The sequence below is a fragment of the Crocodylus porosus genome, unplaced genomic scaffold, assembly GCF_001723895.1.
Source record: "Crocodylus porosus isolate Cpor-Errol unplaced genomic scaffold, CroPor_comp1, whole genome shotgun sequence".
Lineage (NCBI taxonomy): Eukaryota > Metazoa > Chordata > Crocodylia > Crocodylidae > Crocodylus > Crocodylus porosus.
The window spans coordinates 110133596-110154910 of NW_017728943.1; the positions used below are offsets into that span (position 1 = coordinate 110133596).

Here is a 21315-nt window from a genome sequence, read left to right on the forward strand (position 1 = left end):
TTTTAGATTTTTTACCGCAAAGGAAAGCTTAGTTTTCTTATTCTGATTTAGAATAATAAAAATTAATATTTATGACCTTGCCACAGGCCAGAAATTTCAGGTCTGATCAGCACTGATTGTCTATATTAGTAAGTTAGTTTTCCCTTACATTGTCAAGAGTATTAAACTGAAGTGAGACAGTCATTATAGCCCTCATCTTTCCAATAGTGCAAGGGGTATACAGATTCTATCTGTAGCGCAGGTAAACCGGTGGAATCTGCACAGGACATTGTTGTAATCCAAACAGTAAGGAACCCTAGTTTTATTCCAAAAGGTGTCTTGGCAAATTAAATCATAATGGGTCTGAAATGCCATTAATAAAAATAGACTTCAATGACAACAATAATAATAGTATTCAGCAATAACAACACACAATTTCAACACACAGTTTCTGGAGTTGGAATTTTTTTCCCAACTATTTAAGTTGGTCTAATAAAAGATATCAGATTTACCCAAAGTACCTTGTTTGCCTATGTCCTTAGACCAACACAGCTACTACTTACACTCCAGAAATCTGTTTGAAAGTTGAACAAAAGTCTGGAATACTAGTAATGCTTCCATTGAGAGAAACAGATCAAGTGATGCAAAATGCATGGTAAATTAATCGCATGGCTTTGCAAGTAATCACATGAATTTCAGAGCTAAGTGTTCTTATATATTATATAAGCACACTATATGCTTAGCCTCTGCTCCAAGTTGATTTAAAAAGTTCAAGCAAAATCTTTTGTGTAGTTTTCAGATTTGTGCCACTACTTACTACACATCCTATTGAACTGAAGCCAAATGAATGGTCACCCTTTTCTGACACAGTGGTTCTCTACTGTTTTAGACTCAGGGCATCCCTTATTAGATTCAAGGTACCTTTGGGAAACTGTAAGCTCTTAGCTTTGACTCCATTTTTGACTATGGAAAAATAACAGAATGATTATTTTGTTGAAAAGAACTCAGAAAGACAACAACAGGTCAGAATATTTTGACTCTGGGATTCCTATTTGAAATCTCTTGGCTTATCTTGTCAACCGTGGGTAAGTATTAACATGCCTAAAATGGCAAATATTGAGTGGTACACTGCAACATCCTTAAAAGTATCTATGCTGCAGTATACTGATTGAGAATCACTAGCCTAACAGCTCAGTGGCCTTGCATGGTTAAACAACACCAGTTTCTGTAGCCATTGGCATACAAGAGAAGTGGCTAGTATCATATCTGTGCATATTTGACTAATTAACCTGGATGATCATGTACCAGTTCTCAGTCAGGTTGTACAGGATATAGCTGTTGGCATAAGAGCAGGAGCAAGGCATGTACTCACTTCTTTAGAACCATAGTAAGATGCTTTAACTGCTCTGCCTTTGTACCTCATTGAGCTGAAGTATTGCAAATCTTTATCATTCATTGATCTGAGTCTTCTTGTGCTAGGCACTTTAAGATGTATCAATGTTATTAATTTATTTGGTATTTTTAATGGTACAGTAGTTTATAGAACGTGCAGTAAAAAATTCTTGTACTCCCCAGTTTGTTTTTAGTCAGACAAAATTCCCATGGTAGTCTGTTAACTCCATAAGCACTGCAAGGTTCAACTCTGTAACTGACTCTAAAATAGGGATTGATTATATAAAACCATGTCATGATTTTTAGTATCATTTTAGGGGATTGCAAATGCCTGTTTAGAGAATATTTCAACTATCACTCTAACCGTCTATACTGGGGTGGGCAAAATGCGGCCCAGGGGATGGATGTGGCCCACCAGGAAATTCTGTCCAGCCCATGGGGCCCCTAAAAAATGTAGAAAATTAATATTTATCTGCCCTGGCCTGTCTGTCACGTGGCCCTCGATGGCTTGCCAAAACTCAGTAAACAGCCCTCTGCCTAAGATAATTGCCCACCTCTGGTCTATACCTATATCTTCTATAGAGAATACAGCAAATGTATAACTGATGTAACTGTTGAGTGTTTGAAATATGTGTTTTCCCTCTTTCAGTTGGCCACCTATTTTTCAGTAGATATAGTTTATGATAGAGTATTCTTGGCAATGAGGTCATGTCACATATTGTTGTGTGGCAAAAGTGGCCTCTGGCTATTCTGCTAGGTGGTGGACTTAGAATCTAAATCACATATGAAGCATTTGATCCTTAATGGAGATTTATTATTTGGGTAGGAGCTAGATAACAAAGAAAGATGCAATGTTAAAACTTTAAAATTACTGCCACCGGGAAGAAAGAGGTAGGTAGAATCTGAGAAGAGCTGAAGAGGGATAAAGTTATTTTCTAAATGTGGCAAATCTTCTCTCTTTACTGCAAGAACCTCTAATTTATGGCTGAGAACAAAAGTCAGGCACAGATTTATCACTTCTCTCACAGTATAACAGTACAATCGTTCGAAGGACTGTTATTTTACAAAACTTCAGCATCTAAAAGGGTTAAATTCTACTTTCACTTGCAGCGGTGTATATTCTGATTAATTCCACTGAAGTCAGTGGAGGTTTTTTAGGATTTATCAGTAGGTAATTGTGAGGTGAATTCAACCCCAAGAGTCCAATCTGGAGATGGTAAAAAGCCGTAATTTGTTGTTCTGTGGGAATTTCCAAATTATGAAGAAATGTGTTCCATTTTCCATTTTTGGATAAAAAGTCTAATTTTCAGCATATTGCCATAGAAAAGGGAAATATTTCAGAACGTTTTTAACATTTCATTGGGAAAACTTAGAAATGGAAATGAGCCAGCTACAGAGCAGGGAGGAAACTCAGGAGCACCTGGCCCTGGGGTAATGTACATGATAGGGAAACCCTATAGTCCCCATCATTCCAGCAGGTGAGCTGGCAGTGTTTTCTCAGGAGCTCGTTCAATCACCTTTTTCTTGTTTTCAGTGATTCAACAGTTTCCAACAAAAAATGATATCATCCAGAAATTCCTCGTCATCTTTAAACAAAAATGTACTTAAAAAATCTTCAAGATGGAAGTTTTATTATTCATAAAATTGCTAGCATCAACAGTTGCATGAGGCCTTTCTGCTTGTACTGGGCTTTGCTAATACTGCTTTCTATAAACAAGGCCTCTCTGGCTGCTTGTGCTGTAGATCAGTAGTGCACAACCTTCCAGCCCCATGGGTTGGATGAGTGGCATGGGACTAGTCAGTGGGCCTGATCCTGCAAGAAGGGTTGGTCAGCAGGCTGGATCCCGCATGGGGTTGATGTATCAGGGGCCTGCAAGCCTCCCCTTAGATCCAGAAATTAGGTGGGGGAGTGATAGAAGCATTCATTGCTGCAGCTGTGGAAGCTATGGAAATTTAATGCTGCTACCACTCCCTCGCCACCAGATTTCTGGGACTGGAAGAGGCCTGCAGGATGACATGGCCACGCAGGCTGGATATGACCTGCAGACCAGAGACTGAGCACCACTGCTGTAGATAGTTAGGCTGCGAATGAGCTCTACCATTCCCATACTTATTAGCAGAAAGGGAGGAGCTATCTAGATTTGTATTTAGCCATCTCTTTTTCTTTCAATGAAGAGCTGAAGAAGGGTAGAGCTGGAGATGCTTTAGTTTCCCACAGCAGAGGCATGCTTATAGAATGCCTTGCTCTACCAACCTGAGCCAGGTCACATCAAAATTAATGAAAAGGCACCAGAGACTCTTGTGAAAGTACTCATGCAAACCCTTGGATTTTAAGGTGCCAGAAATGTGGCTGGCATAATGGAAATCTCCACTGTGTTCGATAAGGATGAGCCCCAGTATGGCAGGGCAGACCAACCTGTGGCATGATTGCCTGAAGTGGCACAAACTGTATGTGCATGTGGCATGCTGCAGATTGGGGCAAGGACAGGCAGCAAAGTGGCAGGTAGGCTAGGAATCAGAAAACAGAGCAACAGCTCAGAGAAGGAGCAAAGCTGAGCAGCATTTGGTTAAGGGAAAGGTACTTGGGGATAGTGCAAGGCTATTTTGTTGCACAGGTGCCCAAAACATTTGACCTCTATTGCAGTATGAAATGCCTGAAGACCAGCCTGACCAGTGTCATGTATTGCTTCACAACACATACTCAGTTCACAGCGTGCTGGTTCAAAATGTACCTTATGGGGTTTTTCCTGCTAAAAAAGGGTCTTTTTAAGGAAAATGTCTGTGTGAATTCAACATTAGTTTAGCTATTTGTGTATTCCTCAAAATATTCAAAGGGAATTTGGGTTTTAAGCAAAGCTGAGCAAGTAATACACAGAAAATGATCTTTTTGACAAATGCAGCTTTTTTTTTTTTTCCCCTTGAGCGTCATAGTTCTTAGAAAAATTAGGTTATGGTGAGATTTGCTGAGTTTAAGTTCTATCTCATCAAAATCCTACAAAGGATCTGCATGAGCATGCATAGTCCTGGCAGCAGAGTGGGTGGTAAGATCCTATCTAACTTTGTTAATTGCCTCTGTAAGTCCAGAATAGTTAGAGCTCGCAGGGTGCCAACAGTGCTGTTTACCTGCTAGACTTCAATCAGTGTTGCAACCCATGAAACATACCACATTGCTGTGAATAGTTTTGTGTTCAAACTTCAGATATGCTTTCTATGAGCATTTGTTAAATAAAATTCAGTTGCTCCAGTTTTCTATCAAAATGAATATAAAATGAGCACAAGCCCAGACAAAACTGCTTTAACACTTGAGCTAATAATTGTGGGGAACTTTTAGTAATATCCATCCAACTCTAACTATAACCAAGTATGCTTTTTATCAGAAAGAAGGAACTACAGAGATGCAGCTTTAAACTAAGCCAAAGATTCATAAGCTTTCATAACCAGCAGTTTGCCTCATCAAATGCTATGAGGGACAGCAGGAAGCAGAGCCTTTAAGTAGAAAGCAGTGATTAAAATACAAAGGGTAGGAAAGGGGGAAAAGGTAGGGATACTGCTGGGAAAGACAAAGAGGGTAGGAAAAAGAAAAACAAACCAGTTAACCTATTTGAGGGGCACAGGGGTTATAAAAGTTTATCCAGGTGATGGGGTAAGAATCCACAGCCTTGATTTTGAGAGGCATGTTTCTCTTTGGGGGGGAATGTCTCAAATGATGCATGTGGCTTACAGATGGCAGACATATCTACATTTGCACTTTACTGCACAGTAGACTACTGTGCAGTAAAGCATCACTCTACATGTGCGCCACGATTATGGTGCAGCAAATTAATTTACTTCATTATAAGACAGTCCTGTCAGACACAGGTACTACCTGCTGGCAAAGTAAATTACTGCACTTTAAACACGCGTGTAGACAGTGATGTTGGGATTAGTTTACTCCTGCTCAAAATGCGCCAGAGTTTATCCAGTCTCACATTAATTTCACGTGTAGATGTGTCTGGACAACTTTTTCTGTTAGACTATTACAATTGTCTCCTACATGGGGCTGTCTCATAAGAGCAGTCAGAGATGGAGGCAAAAGATAACAGGGTTTTTTTTTTAACTAACGGAGCAAAGGATATAAATGCTTTAAGATCTTCACTGGTAGCCTGCTGGTTTCCAAGCAGAACTTAAGGGGTTGGATATACCATATAAAGTGTAAATGGCCTGGAACTAGCCTGCCAGAGGAATTACCTCCTTGTGCTGGTCTGTCACAGGTAGAGCAGAAGAAGTGTCTGAGTTGGATTCCGCTTGTTATAGAAGAGAGGAGAATGCAACTCAGACACCTGGTAGTTTGCTCTCTGAGGGCTCCTTCCTTTGGCCTGAATTTTCTACGTGAAAGACTCTTACTTGATCTGGCATTTGGAGAGGGATGAAGATGCTCTTCTTAGCTGATGAAGGAGGCTCGTGACTGATTGTGTTCAGGTGCAACCCACAATTTTAATGTTATAGAGATTTAATTTTATTGTCTTTAGGAAGCAAAAAACAAACAAACAAACCACCCCAAAAGTACTGCAGAGGAACCAGCCAATAGGACTGGCTTCAACCTGTAGGATCAGCAGCAAGAGCAGCCAAGGGAAGAACTGATTGACTCGGAGAAGTGAAGAGGGGGAATAAAATTGGCCCTAGCCAGAGCTGCTACCCCTCCCTTCAGCACCTGGGGAAGCTGGACAACAGACACAGAAAACCTTAATCTAGAAGCACAAGGATCATTTCATACCTCACCATTCCAGCTCCCCTTGTGTGGGTTTGGGAAATCTGCAGAGAAGCCAAGAGGAGACTGTAACTGGTGGGAACTGGTACAAGAATAGCCAAGGCCGGGACCCTGGACATTCAGAGAACTTTGTACAGTTCTGACTAGAATTTCAGTCTGTCTTGGGCTGATTGCTTGCTTGCTTTCCACTTCCCCGTCACACCTCTTCTCAGCCTTTTTGCCTGCCAGTCTGCCTTGGGACCCCTCCCAATTTTCCCTTCTTCCATTTAGCGGGTCCCTACCTACTTATTTTTCCCTCAAAGCTTCCATCCCACCTCTCCAAAAAAAAAAAAGAAAGAAAGAAAAGGAAGTGGTATGACATTTACTATTGTCCAGTTGGTCACTCTGCCCATAAGTTTTACTCTTTCACCCACTCACGTCTTTTTCTTCTGTCTGGATCAGAAGTTGTTCAAGGCAGGATCTGTCTGGTCCTCTGAGTTTATAACGTACCTCGCTTAATGGGGCCCCATTCTTTGAGAGGTATGGCTAATAATGATAATGAATTCATAGTTTATTGTATAATTAAGTATGCTGGAGCCCTGCCGACTGGGACACACACCTTTGTTATTTAAAATCTAAATAAATAAACACAACACGTATCTGCTGGTTCCTGCCATGAGAACTGACATGCAGTTGAACTGTATTACAGAATGCCTTGCAGAATGTTTCCATAAATATCCTAACAGGTGGTTAGGATATTAAAATATCTCTTCTGTTTCTTTTTTTTCTCCTGTGATTTATTTTTAATATATGTCTCCTTTTATTTATGGTGGACTGGATAGAATGCTTGTATTGAATAAAATAATTGAACAGTGCTTTTGAGAAGACTATAATCTATCCTCTGAAAAGAAACTGGATGATATAAAGTTGCATGCAGCAGTTTGTGTGTAGGTTTCTAAGAGAGGCTGTGTTCTCAGCTCATATGTTGGGCCAAAGAGGAACTATAGAGATGGCAAAAGTAATAGGTCTTGTCATATCAGTATTTTCGCATTCCTGCAAAAAATACATTTTTAAAGGTCCTGTCATCTGCTTTAGCCAGGAAAAGTCTTAAAAATGAGCTTCGCATACTTCATACAGCTCTTGAGTTAACCCTTGACTGTATCCTTTCTAGCCCATGGCATCAAGGGGGGGGATAAAGAACTTTTGAAGCAATTGTCATCTTTTACAAAAAACAAATCATCAGTCAGTAACAAGAACTTAAAGTTTAAAGGTGACTGTTCTATTATGTTAGATGACAGATTGCAGGATGTAGCTTTCATTTGTTGTACTGAGAAGCAGGATGGTATACTTTTGTGAACAAAGAGAAGGAGGAGTTGGCTATTCTGGATTGAAGTTAACATCAGATAGTGTTTCCTAAGCTACTGCCCCAGTCCTGGGAAGAAAGCCCCAGCTCATGGGAACCAGATTCATATCCCTGCCTCACTCCCTGGGACTTGGAATGGGCTGGGTGGGGGTGGCTGGGCACTGAGGCTAGGGACAGACATTCAAAAAGCCTGAGCCCGAATTGATTCAGGTTAGTTTAATCTGGTTAGGCTGAACTGGTTTGTAACTGTACAGACATCGCTTGTGGACTGAAGAAATGCAGGCACATGCTTGCAGTGGCTCAGCCTAGAAGCTGGGGGTGCTAGAGTAGCCCTCTCTTACTTTTTACAGTGCTGAGCTGAGGCGGGTGTGGCCAGGCCCTGGAGGATGTTCTGATGAAAGACTCTCTCATTAGTTCAGGCTCTTCTTTTAGCTCTAAAAAGCCCTAAGTGGACACTATCCTGTCTGCCTTTCTCCTGTCTGCCTAACACAGACACCTCTCAGCATTACCTACCATACCACATGCTGGCTATGGTACGTTCTGTGGGAGGTGAAGGGGGAATCCCTGCTTGAGCAGAGAGTGGTGGTAGGGGGTGAGGGCGGGTGCAGGGAAGCCAGGCAGACCCTGCTGTGCCTGCTGTCTCTGCTGGAGCTCCATCTAGGGAGCAGAGGGGAGGGGCCAGCCAAGCTTTCTCAAGCAGAGAGCCCCACCCAGGGCTATGAAGTTTAGTTTAAGTTAAACCAGGAAGGGGTCTGGGACAGACATTGCATAAGCTGGTTTGACCCAAATCAATTAAGTCTGATACTACATTCAACCAGGTTTATCTCAAATCAGTTTAAGCCATTTTCATACTGGTTATGTCCACTGAACATCTGTTCTGTTACAGGTTTAAACCAGTTTTTGATCACTTGAACTGGTTTATGTGTAATGTCTGTCCCTAGGCTGAGAGGTCACTGGGATGGGCCAGGGGCTGGTGGGGAAATGTGCTCCCACAGGCCAGTCCCAGACTAAGCTGACTGTTCAGCTAGCTTTGGAACAGTTCCACCTCTGCTTCCCAAGACCACAGGGAAGAAGATTCAGTTTTTCTAGGGATTGCTATAGATCACACTGAATCAGAATGGAGACAGTCTCAATAGTGTTAATGTCACTGAATTATTACAGAAGCTTCAGTACTGTTTCCTGAAAAAAGAGTAGTGAGGTCTTTGGAATCTTAGCTAGAGTCCAGTTTCTTGCTTCTATTCTGTCTACTTACAATTCGCCAATATAAAATACATGTTTCACTTCCTGTCTTAAGTGGTTGAATTGCATTACTCATCTCATTCTTGTGGTGGGTGAAATGATTCATAGACAGTTGTTAAAAAACTTTGATTTCCTTCACAGTGACACTAAATAGCTGCCAGATGATAACTTCTTTCTTTCATCATAGATGTAGGTTTAAGAGGAAGCCACTGATTTAAAGTGAAAGGACCGCCTCATTTAGTTACATATCAATTGAAAGGCATTAAGTAGAGCTGTTTGGGAATTCTCCAGCCAAATGAATTTTATTCCAATTCTTTTTTTAACTAAACATTATTATTATTTTTCTATTAAAATAAAACAAAATATTTAGTTTTAGAGTGAAATATTTTGTGTTTGAAATGAATTTAAGCATTCATTTTTTAGTGAATTTTGATGTTTGATTGCATCTGCTTAGGATATTGTGTACTTGTTTTAGTTTGTGTACTTCTTGGCTTCGTTCTGTCCTGTGCCTTGGGGCTGTTTGACTGGACTCCATCAACATGTTCTTTCCTTTGACTAAATCACGTTTCATCCTTGCATGACTACTGTGTATTATGGAGGAAACTGCCTGACTGGGAACCTAGCCCATATGGAAGAAAGTTGGCCAGAGGTAATGGCCAATGTGTGCTCCTGATTGGCAACTCCCTTTTTGCCTTTTAAAGCAATTAAGAGTTATGCTGGCCCATAGCTTTAATTATTTAATGGGAATCAGGGTAGTTAGTTTAGCCCCGTCCTCCTAAATGTAAGGTACCTGATTTTTGGTTTCACTGAAACAGTAACTGATATAACATAATGTAATGAAATTATTCATGATAATTTACACAGATTATATGTAAAATCAAAATGAGGCCATATGGCTTTCAGTGGAAAAATGAAAGTCTTCAGATTGCTCTTAAAATTGGCCCTTGCTGTTACTGAAAAAGTAGGGACTGCTCTACTGCATTTTTTTCATTTGCTGAGTAAAGAGGAAGTGCATTCTTTATGAAAGTAAAGTTCTTTTAAATAGGATTCTTCTTTTTTATTGTACAATTGTTCTTTAGGCTAGAAAGCCATGCTTTGTTTTGAAAGTTGTCCATTATTTTTTTCAGTGAAGAGTGATGTACAGGCTTTCAGATATAAATTGATTCTTATCTACTGTTTTGTGTGAACTGGGGAGAATATGCCTTCAGTTGGCCACAGGCCATGAGTTAATAATTCAGAAGAGAATAAGGTCATTTCTGGACCTCTTATATATTCCTGGATGGCGGGTCAGCATGTCTGTATATGCTAGTGGTTTTCAAGTTTTCTAAAGTCATAGAACCCCTATCCCTGGCTCCATGGGCAATGTGAGCTGACATGGAGCCAGGTGACCCAGCCCCACAATGATAAGAGATTACTTTTAATCTCTTTGCACAACCTCTGATGACCTATCATGGAAACTTAGGTTTCTATGGAACACTTTGGAAAACAGTGATATATGCAATTTTAGTGGTCCTTCTTCAGTTTCAATCTGAACACATACAGCATACCCTGCAACACAGTGTATTTGGAGCTTGTAGTGCTAGTCCAAAATTTCTGGAGGAAAAGAGAAAGGCCACACAGTGCCAATACTTAAGAGTGAGAAGATGTCCCCTGTGGCACACGCAGCATCATGTCCAAGAAAGAGTTCTGCATTCCTCTTCTAGAAACACATGCTAGGCCAGCATAAACTATATAGGAGCAGTGATGTCAGACGGTTTACTTCTTTTAAAATGGTGAATTCTGCTGGAAACATTAATATTTCTAACAATGGAATGAACCAGAAGTGTGACCCAAGTGTCACACAACCTATCTATAATTACCAGTTTATGCAGACTTCACTGTATTCACAGAAACTTTGCTGATGCTTCCAAACAAGAGATTGCATTATCCGACTCACTGAATGTAAAACTGAAGGTATTGAATGATGATATATACCTTAGTCTTCTAAAAGCCACAGTAAACGATTGTTATACTTCTATTTTTCTCTTCCACATAACACACTTTCCCCCTTTCAGTTGTTATGGCTTCTTTTTGTCTTTAAGTCTTATGGGATTGGGTAAGATTTTTTCTGAAGGTACATAAGTATCTAAAGGTACAAAAAGATTTTCAGGAGCATATAGGCATGTAAGTATGTTTGAACCCCCTCCCACCTCCCCCCAAGATGCTTACATGCCTTTAAAAAACTGGCCCTTTGTGTCCTAGAAAAATTGTTTTGCAGCAACAGAGTTTGATCAAATCAAGTTTGTTATTCAGGAAGCTCTCCTGCACCTCCTTCAAATGCATGAAGGGAAAAAGGTACCAGCTTGGACCTCTATTCTTCTGACTGGATCATCTGGATCATGCTGCTGCTTCACATTAAAAAACATCAGTTGATTTTTTTTTCAGTAGGGTTACCGAGGCAAGTTGGGCCATTAAGCAAACTCTCACATTTTCCTAGGGAGTGTCCATAAATCAAGACTTGATTTGATTTATGTTTCAGTAAACAGACTTTAAATTTATAATCCTTTTTCAGGGAATTTGTTTACTAAGGAGTTTCTTCTTTAATGCAGCTCTCAGTTTACTATAACTTGAAAAAACTGTGCATTCTTAAAAGTATCCAGTAAATACTCTTTTGATTTAAGGCCTAAGCTTGACTTTAAGTCAGCAAAACGATATTAATTTTCTCTTTCCAAAAAAATCCCCCACCCCCAAAATTTAAAATAGTATGTTGACAAAAGTGGGCTATTATTCCATCTAGCTAAATCATTGTATTCAATGCTTATTACAATCTCTGTAAATGAACAACGATGTAATCTATTTAAAATAATGTTTGGTGGACATGAACCTTTTAATGGAGGAGCAGAAGAACTTGAACCTTCCAGTGAAGAATTTGCCAATTAATCACTTTTTCTAGTTTACCTCTTGGTATTTATAAGGAAGTAAATATAATTTTTACTGAAGAATGAATCTAGCTTCTTAAACTTTAGCATAGAGAGACTTTGCCTTCTGGGATGGAAAGAAAGCGTGGACTTAGTTCTCATAAATAGTTGGCATTGATCATATTTATAATGTGTGTTGGGTTAGTATTGTTTATAGGAAATGAGGAAGATTTAACAATCTATTGAAATGTTATTTCAGTTAATATTACTTTCATAAATTCTTTTCTCTATTGTCTCTTATGGCTCATTTGTGGGTGCTGTTGAAGGTTCTCCTTTTGATATCCTTTTTGTGAACTTAATGCTAAAATAACTTTTTAAAGAAGCATTTAATAATTTATTTTGAAAGCTGTTTGAAAAGTATGCTAGAGTGTAAATGGGAAATTATATAAATTTGTCAGCCACTGTGTTGTATCAAAATGACTAGTAAATAATGAAGACTGTATGAATTTTAATACCCCATCATGGGTGTTTACTAGAAAAATATAATTATTTTCTCCTTGTACTCTATCCTAGCAGTTAGGATGGTTTAACTGGCTTTCATTCTTTCTGTTTCTAACATTACTAGCTTCCTTTCCCATCTGCCCCTTGACAGAAGGACACTTCTCTCTTTACTAACAGTCTGGTGACATTTCTCTGTTGTGAAAATACCACTTTGTCATATCAGAGGAAGTATACAAGTTGAATTAAACAGGTCTTGTTTTGTTTTTTTAATTTGTCTAGATTATTTCCTCTGTAGGGGATTATTATGAGGTTTTCTGGAAAAGATAGGAGGTTTTCAATTCCAGCTATTTACAACTAGCTGTTGCCTTTTTTTTTTTGCTCCCTTTGTAAATCACATGAGAATCAAACAAAACTAAACTTGAGTTGCGTTAATTTTTAGATGTTCCTGTTCAAACATGTTCTACAAGCCTTTGCAGGGTATCTTCCATGACAGAAATAAAAAATAATGAGGACAGACCACAGGGAGCTACATAATATATTTAAAGGCATGTATGTGGCCATCTACTGATGGTTGTACTATGAAATCCTATACTGTGATTTGCATACATTAAGACAATACTTTCCATGTCAAATATCTAAACTGTGTTCTTGAAATTTAGCGTTCTTCAGTTTGTCATTCTAAATCTTGATGAAAATATCAATATATATCATATCACAACTTTACTATTCTGTACCCACTTTACAGCTCTGAAAATATAAAGATCTGACCAAATTATTAAATCAGCCAAAAAGAAATGCAGTGTTCTTATTAGTGTTCAAAGGTGCTCAGGTATTAATTTTCAAACTTTTATAATGCATTAAAGACTAAAACTATTAAGACCATATTTTTCAATGGCGACTACATATTTATGCATTGACTATATCAATATTTCTCATCCTGCACTTCTGCCATTCATCAGAAATCCAAACCACTATCTTACTTAGCTAAAACATTATGCAGACAATCAAAACACATCTTGCAATGGAACACTGGCTGCCACCAGTATCCCCTAGTTAGGGTAGCAGATGTCTGTATCGATTTGGTCTAGATAATTTATTGTTTTATATTGATTTTACTAATTTATCTGTTTCCTGTCTAAGAAGATACTGGTTGAAGTAACTCACCGGGATATAGCTCTGCTTTTCACACAATCTCAGTGAGTGATGGGATTATAATGAGGTTTTTCTATATAGTGGGGATTTTTTTAGTCCCTCTCACTGTGAGTTTAATGGGCACATTCAGACTCATTATGAAAAACAATCTACCATCTGAATGTCAGTAAACTCATGAGCATTTTTGCCAGACTTCTGTGAATGTATAAACCAGTTGCTACAACTAATGTCATGGCTGCTACAGTAGTGATTTTCTGCGGTGAAGGAGTGAGCTGGCAGAAATGATGTACAGCAGGTAGTGTAGTGACCTCTAAAAGACTACAGCGGTACAGAAAACACCCATTCATTTCAACTAGCTAATGACTTCCTTTCCATCATTATTTTCTGTAGAATTATATCTATGGGAGGTCAGTATATATGACTATGCTTTGCTGTTCATCAGGGAACTGCCTGTTCTTATAGTATTTAGTGTGTTTTAGTTGTAACAAACACATCTATGTCCATAGCATTTATTTGGTACAGCCAGGGGAGGAAGAACACAAGGCAGAGAGAACATACATGTCTGTTATGGCTGAGGCTGAATTGCAAATTCGGTTCCAGTTAGTGCTTACTCCGAATCTTGCCTAGCTAAGTCTGTTCCTTGACTCTGTGTGCTTCCTCTTATTTATAACACTGTCAGGGGGCACACATGCTTTTTGCTTACTGGCAACTGACTGTTACACGATGGGAAATCCTGCATGGCTCTTCATTCCAAAATAATACATGGCAATCTTAAAAGTAGGATTTTTAAAAATGAAAATTTTGCTAAAGTTTCACAATCCCGCTCTGTCTGTAGAGCACTGATCAGAAAGCCTTCTCTCATGCCATTTTAAAAGGTTTCTTGAAAAATGCTCACTTTTAAAAAAAGGCTTTGTTTTTGGTCAGTGTTTGTCAGGTTCAACTCCAGCCATGGTTTCCCAGTGGAGGTTGATGCGGATACCAGCATCTTCCAGCTCAAGGAGGTGGTTGCTAAGCGACAGGGAGTTCCAGCTGACCAGCTGCGTGTGATTTTTGCAGGGAAGGAGCTTAGGAATGACTTGACACTGCAGGTAAGTCTCCCTTGGTAGTTTCTTTTCTGGGATGCAGCCAGCTCAACTGCTTCTGCCTCTAATGCTGCCAATCTGACATTCATGCCTGAGATCTAATAGAATAAATAGTGCCTGGGGATTCCTTGAACTTTACTCCACACTGCTTCATTAATTCTGACCTTCTTAATTATGCATTAAAACAGCAAGCAGGAAGGAGAGGGAGGGAAAAAAGACTGTGTGTCAGAGAGAGAACATAAGAGAGAATTGTGCTTAGTGAATAAATGTTTACTGACTACAGGAGCAAGCTATGCCCAATTTCTGTATCTGTTCAATTTCTGTCTTACTTATTCCATTTGAATCTTAATGAGGAAGGATGTGAATAAATTGTTCTAAATCAGGCTGCACAGTCATCATATTGTATAGAATTTGTAACCCAATTGTGACCCCTGGAGGATAGTTGTAAGGCTGCTGCTGCTGGTGTGTGCATGTGTGTGTGTACATGTACACGTATGCTGATGGAGTTGTATTTGAAGGCTTGTTCTGCATCCCCTGGAGGATAGTTGAAAGGCTGCAGCTGTGTGTGTGTGCATATGTGTGCACGTGCATGCATGTGCACAGACTCATGTGCTGAGTTGTGCTTGAAGACATGTTCCTAGTCTCCAGTGTTGTTTTCTCAAAAGCACCGAACCCGTAAGCCTATAGTTAAAAAAAAAAAAACTGGCAGGGGCAAAGAGAAACTGGTAAGTGAGGGAGTCCATATTTGAATTTCATTTCCTTTAAGATGAATGAATTGGGCTAAAATAAAATACAAATTAACTGAGGAGGAGCAAAAGGAGCTTGACTGCTACTGTCAGTATTGCCATCATGATTTTATCTGTATTCATTCCTCTTGTGAGTGATATATGAGGAGGTAGCAAAATATGTAGGCCTAAGCATAAGATAACAAGTTCAAGTCATTCAAGGAGCCTAATAAAATATATCTACCTGCCTTCCATTAAAGTTTGGGACTTCTGAGTTGCTAGAAAAGCTATCTTTTTGCCATGATGTCCAAGAAGTACTACTGTAGTGTTCAGCAGTTCAGGTGACTATATAAAAGGTCCTTCACAGGCAGAACTCCTTTCTGTTTTAACTAAAATAGATTAATTGGCACTCATATTTACAGCTGTGTGAGAGGTATTGAGTGGGCAAAGAATGGCTGTTATGTCTGGTTGCAGAGAGTCACTATTGTATTGACATCCTATCACTATTTCTTCGCTGGTATGATATTTATTGCTTTGTAAAATGCTTTAGGGAGTTTGGCCACACAAAAGAAACTAAAGAAATGCAAATTGCTGTTGTCATTCTCCAGTGCATCTCCTGCTGATAGTGTTGATGTACATATTTATGATGCATAAATGGCTATGCTTTGCTTTCAGGTGATTTATTTTTTACTGAAGAAAATATAAGTGCAAAAAAAAGAGAAAAAGGTGTACCAACAAGCTCTTAGAAGTTAATTTTTAGGTTTGGGGTTCTATGTTACCCTTTCTAAGGTTTTTAAACTTTGTGTGTTTCCGGATGGGCTCCATGTGTTGTCCATTTTTTTCAGGATGAAACACAGAATCTGCTGTATAGGTCTAACTAGACAGATTATCTGTAGCCCAGCTCATTACAGAGTAACATGCAACTTGTAACTTAGGCATGTAAATAAAGGATGAATTGCTTCTCATCTATTCAGCTCTGTCTGGTACATTTAGATGGAGTTTTCTTTGCGTGTGTAAGGCAAAATTATGTGCTAGGCCTTTTTCAAAGCTTTTAGATAAATATCCATTTTAAGAGATTGTACAGAATCACATGGCTCTAAGAGGAAGTACTGGGAGTGCCTTGGATAGGGGTAAGATGCACAATACATAGGCTACAGATCCACTACCACACCCCAGCAGTTTGCTTTCAGGTGGCCAGTACATAGGTTGTGGGAGAGTTGTGGATTGTTTGTCTTGACCCTGCCGCACTGTATTATGGGTGAGCCCCGGAGACTGAGAGGTCACCTTTTGCACTTCCATGGGGACAAATAGTGGCTGGCATTTTGGCTGACCCTTACATAGGACAGGCAAGAGCAAGAGCAGAAGCATTGTGACCTATCATTTTTCCCCATACAGAGTGGTTTAGGAATGTTGGTGTCATTGTCAAAAGTTGGTGTGTTCTTTGAACTGGATCAGGACCCTTTTTTTTTTGCATTGGGCAAGAAGTTCAGCAACTGTTTTAGGTATATATCAAACCTTTGCTTTTTAGTGCATACAATAATACAATCGCACTATCAACTGGATTTTTAATTTAATTGATTTTACCATGCCCCTACACTATCAATGTATTTTGCATCATTGATTAATAGATGTTGAAACTGTCAGGCAGAGGCTGGTACTTTGGCTGCTGGGTAAGGAACAATTAAGGCTTTTCTTCTTTGAGATTTTGTAAGAGGCAGTACCCAGGACACTTGAGATAACCAGCAGGATGTGCATGCTAGTGCCAGACTAACTGTTAATGTATATGCTGTCATTTGTCAGTTCCAGAGGTAGCATCCCTTTGAAGGGAGTGGATCAGCTCATGCTTCGCAGAGGTATTGGTTCAGGGAGACTAAAAAAACAATGCACCATCTGGTTTCTACTAAGCTGAAGGTTTTATTTAGTTTCATTTTTATGACAAACTTAATAGAAGCTTTTTAAAAAATATATTTTTAAATGAGAGCTTATGTTATGTGAACATGATTGCAAGCATGCAAGAATCATAGGATACGAGAGATCTGTGCCCATCCCAGAAAGAGGGACAGTAATGGAACATGAGTCTAGAAAGAGCATCCTAGGTCACCAAATCCAGTTCTCTGCTCTTTCAGGCATAGCATCATGCAAGTCTTTTTGTAAATGGATCAAATTCAGTCTTTAAAATTAAAAAGCTGTTTTTTTAGACTCCTTGGTTCTAATTAGAAGGTTGCTCCAGAGAAGAAACGTGTCCAAACTGAAGGGAGTTGGATTGTGGTATAAGTTCATTGCTCAATACGAAAATGAGGCAGCAAGTAAAGGAGGTATGAATTAATAAGTAGATCACCTACAAGGCCACCTTAATAGTGAATGTAATTGTGCCAGGTTGAGTTTGTAGAATGCTTTGGATAAAACAACCTAAACAGGGAAGTGACAGCTGCTGTTAAGGATAGGTGTGTGAGATCAAAGGCAGCTCTTATGAAACATAAACAATTTTCCTCTTCAGAAATGAAGATTGTCCGGGTATGCATATGTGAAGTACCACTTGATTTCCTTTGGAGATGAAGCAGGAGGCATGTGAATAGCACCTGAAATCTGTTAAAGAGGGGAATACAGGCAGAATGAACAGAGACCAAAGGAAAATCATAAAAAGGGAAATGTCAGGTAGAGAACTTAGGTGGAAGATTGAAGACCATGACATCAAAAAAAGATTAGAAGTTGTAGAAAGGGCAAACACAAAATGTGGAGACATTTCACTTTGGTAGGTATTTTGTCCTCAAGAAAAGAGAAGATCAGATAAATATAGACATGAAAGATATGTAGTTAACCTAGACATGCAAGTGGCAAATAATGAAACTAGAATTGAAGTGAGGAGGGGGGAAAAATGGTAAATAATCCTGACAGGTGACTACAAACTTGGAGATCGTATGGGAGAAACTTGGGACAGCAAGCTGTTTCCTGGTGGCTCAGAAAATGATACTGCAATAAGGCTATTAGAAACTAAAGAAAGCTCAGAGAATTGCTACTGATGGCAAAGAAGACACAGCAAAGCTGGCCATTGTTTCCCTGGTGATGTGCTACCTTGAAGAGGGTGATGCTTCCATGGGCACCATGCTGGCTCAGCTGCATGAGGCACAAGATGATGACACCAAAGCTGTGGAAGAATGTAGAAGATAAGGTGATTGAGATCTTTTTTGTGTCACTTATAAATAGAGATGCACCAAAGGAATTAAGAGAAGAGTTTGTGTTTCCTGAAACACTGGATTACTGTAATGAGAGATGGTGGAATGTGTGGTCTTCACATCAGCAGATTGGCTAACACTTTTGGGTTTAATAGATGCAGTTTTGGCAGATGGCCACTTTTTTGGTCAGCACAGCCCAGCATGACTATTACTTGTATTGCATTAGTATTTAACCTCCTCAAGCCGCCCCCCTCCCTCCTCTGCTTGCCTTCACTTTATACAGACACTCTGTAAGAAATATTCCCTGCCTCACATATTCCATAATACTTTTTCAAAGCAAACCAGCAGCTCCATCTGGAATAATGAGGTAATGACTCGTCTAATTGTTTAGAACTTTCTGTGTAAAACACGTTATTGTTTAGAGCTTCTTGTGCAAGACCCATTATGAAACTTGGACTGACATTGGATTTACACACTGGTCTCTGTCTATTTGTAAAGCTGCCACTGACGTGGCAATTCTAGTCATGTGGTCAGAGGTGCCAGGTAATAGGGACTTTTTTTTCTTTATATCAAAGAAATGCATGTATGTAGAATAAATAATACAACATACATCTATTTTCTTCTGGCAGCTACAAATACAGTGCCTAAAAGAACAAACTTTGGGTGGTGTCACACATTCAAACTGACACTTATTAAGTGCAGTTAAAATGCAAGCAGACATGAAAGCAAGCCGTTTAGCACATGTTAAGTGCCCACATGGCTTTGCAAAGTTGCTCCTTTTCAGGCGAGGGTTATCTCCTAACTTGCACTAACTTTACTAGGTTGCTACATTACAATGATTTGCAGCTGTTGCAAGTGAACATGTGACAAGGACCAACAATTTAACTGATTTGGCCCGAAGAAAGACGTGTAAAGAATTGTCATCTATACAAGTAGGAATGCAGTGTACACTCTGAAGATAGACACTCTTCCCATTTGGCTTTTATATAGTAAAGTATCCATTTTGTTTACTGTCCTTGAGCAAAGGCTGTTGGCTTATTCTCTCCTAGTGGCATAATAAGCAGTATAAATGCTTCCGCACCTTCACAGAATCCATTAGGATGCTGTTTCTTGTTCCAGTTTGCACTTGCTAAAACAATGAAATTTTATACGGTATTAAAATTAGAATATGCTCTGAGCAGTCGTGCACTAAGGGTTAATATGATCTTTGACCTGCACAACTCTGACTGGCTTTTAATGGGCTGGTGTGCTGTGGAGTGGCCAGGAGCCAGGACATCTGTGTCCTGTCCCTAGGGGAGAGCCAAGAAAAAGCTACTGGCTAATTGAATTTTTCCCTGTGCCACTTGGTCCTGTTTCCCCAAACCCCAGCAGCTTTCTCCTTGTCAAATGGCATGAAGAGGACTGTAGCTTCCCACTGAGGCCTCCTGCATTCCTGTCCTGCTGTGGGGATGGGTGGGAGAAGGCTGAGGAAAGTGCTGATTAGATTACCTTCTGAGAGTGTGAATTCAAATTCCATGGCTAGGCATGGTACACAATCCTTTCTTGCCTGACTGCCCCAGCTGAAATTGGATCACCAGTAGCTTTGCTGAGAGGGCAAGTGATGGAGGTGAGCAAATCCTTGCCCTGGCCATAATCCACAGGCACTCCACGTCATAGAGGTGTCAGCTTCTGGCCCTGGTGATATGCTACCTTGAGGACAATGCTGGTGCCATGAGCAGTGAGCTGGCCCAGCTGCATGAGGCATAAGATGACAACACCAAAGCTTTGACACTGCAGGCCCAGTATCCATGCCACCTTGCCACTGGGCACCCCCAGTGCACTCAGACTGGTGAGAGCAGCTCATGCTCAGAATCTGGGACGATGAGCAGTGGCAGCTGAACTTTAGGATATCCCATGGCACATTCATGGATCTTTGCAATGAGCTGGCCTTGTTCCAGCACCAAGACATTGGGATTCAGCACCCTGGGTGCTTATACACATGCAAAGTGGCTGCTCCAATGTGCTGTAATTACAACTCATCAGAGCAGACTCAATTAATTGAGTCTGCTGGAGTGTGGTAATAACCGTGCTCCAGCAGACTCCAGCATCACATATATCAGTGTTCCCATGCTGAAAAATGGCAGTGGAAGCACTTGAACTAAAGTTTCAGTCATTTGACAAGGCTTAGTTAAAGTGGCCCCAACTCCATTTTTCAGTGTGGGGACACTCATGCACATGATGCTCTAGGCGCTTTAATTAGAGCTCTTGGAGTCACTCTAATTAGAGCATTCCCCCCCACCCCACCCATTTGTATAACTGCCTTTTGTGTTCACTGAGACATGCATGGCCATTGTGATATGGAAGCTGACGAACCCTGACAGCCTTCATTGCATGACCAACCAGTTCACTGTGTGTGGACAACAGCAGTAATGGCCATGCATGAAGTGTGCATAGCCATATGTCAGGGACTGGGACCTTGCCTCATCTGGCTCAGGGACCCTCAGGAGTTCATTGCCAGTTTCAAACCACTGGGACAACTGTACTGTGTGGGGGCTATCAGCAGGACCCACATACCCATTATGTGCCCCTATCACAGTGCCTCAGAGTACATCAAACACAAGAGTTTCTTTTTGGTTATACTGCATGCAGCCATGGATAACCAGGGCTGCTTCACTAGCATCAACATCAGGCAATTGGAACAGTTGCATGACATCCATGGGTATGTTCCCATGAGTGGGGACATGCATTCCCTGGGGACAGCTAGGAGAACATATTTTTGCTGCTGCTAGTTGTCCCTGGGGATGCGTACACGGTCTGGTGTGCAGCAAGCTATCTCAAGTGAGGTAGGGGAGGCTAGGGCTAGCACCTGGGCTCCTGTGTGCCTGTTGGGGCTCCAGTAGCAGCGATCCAGACATGCAGAGCCTGGTCAGCAACCAGAGCATGGCTCTGGCTGGCCAGGCTCCAGTTTGAGGCGGTGCATGCTGTTACCACATGTACTGCCCCACCTTTTTAGGTACAGGTCTTTTTGACATCAGAAGATCCTGGTGATAAAAAAAACCCAAAACAACCCACTGCATGTTCAGTGTGTGGTTTATAGTACCACAGAT

The 21315-nt window shown here is 40.3% G+C and overlaps 1 protein-coding gene across 1 annotated transcript in view; it reads left to right on the forward strand.

Moving 5' to 3' along the window:
- The window catches only part of PARK2 (parkin RBR E3 ubiquitin protein ligase), a 1395896-nt gene that overhangs the window by 279873 nt on the left and 1094708 nt on the right, over positions 1-21315 (forward strand). Inside the window, exon 2 of the mRNA XM_019549987.1 lies at positions 14174-14337. Within this exon, the coding sequence (XP_019405532.1) occupies positions 14174-14337 (164 nt within the window). The remainder of the gene's footprint in view (positions 1-14173; positions 14338-21315) is intronic.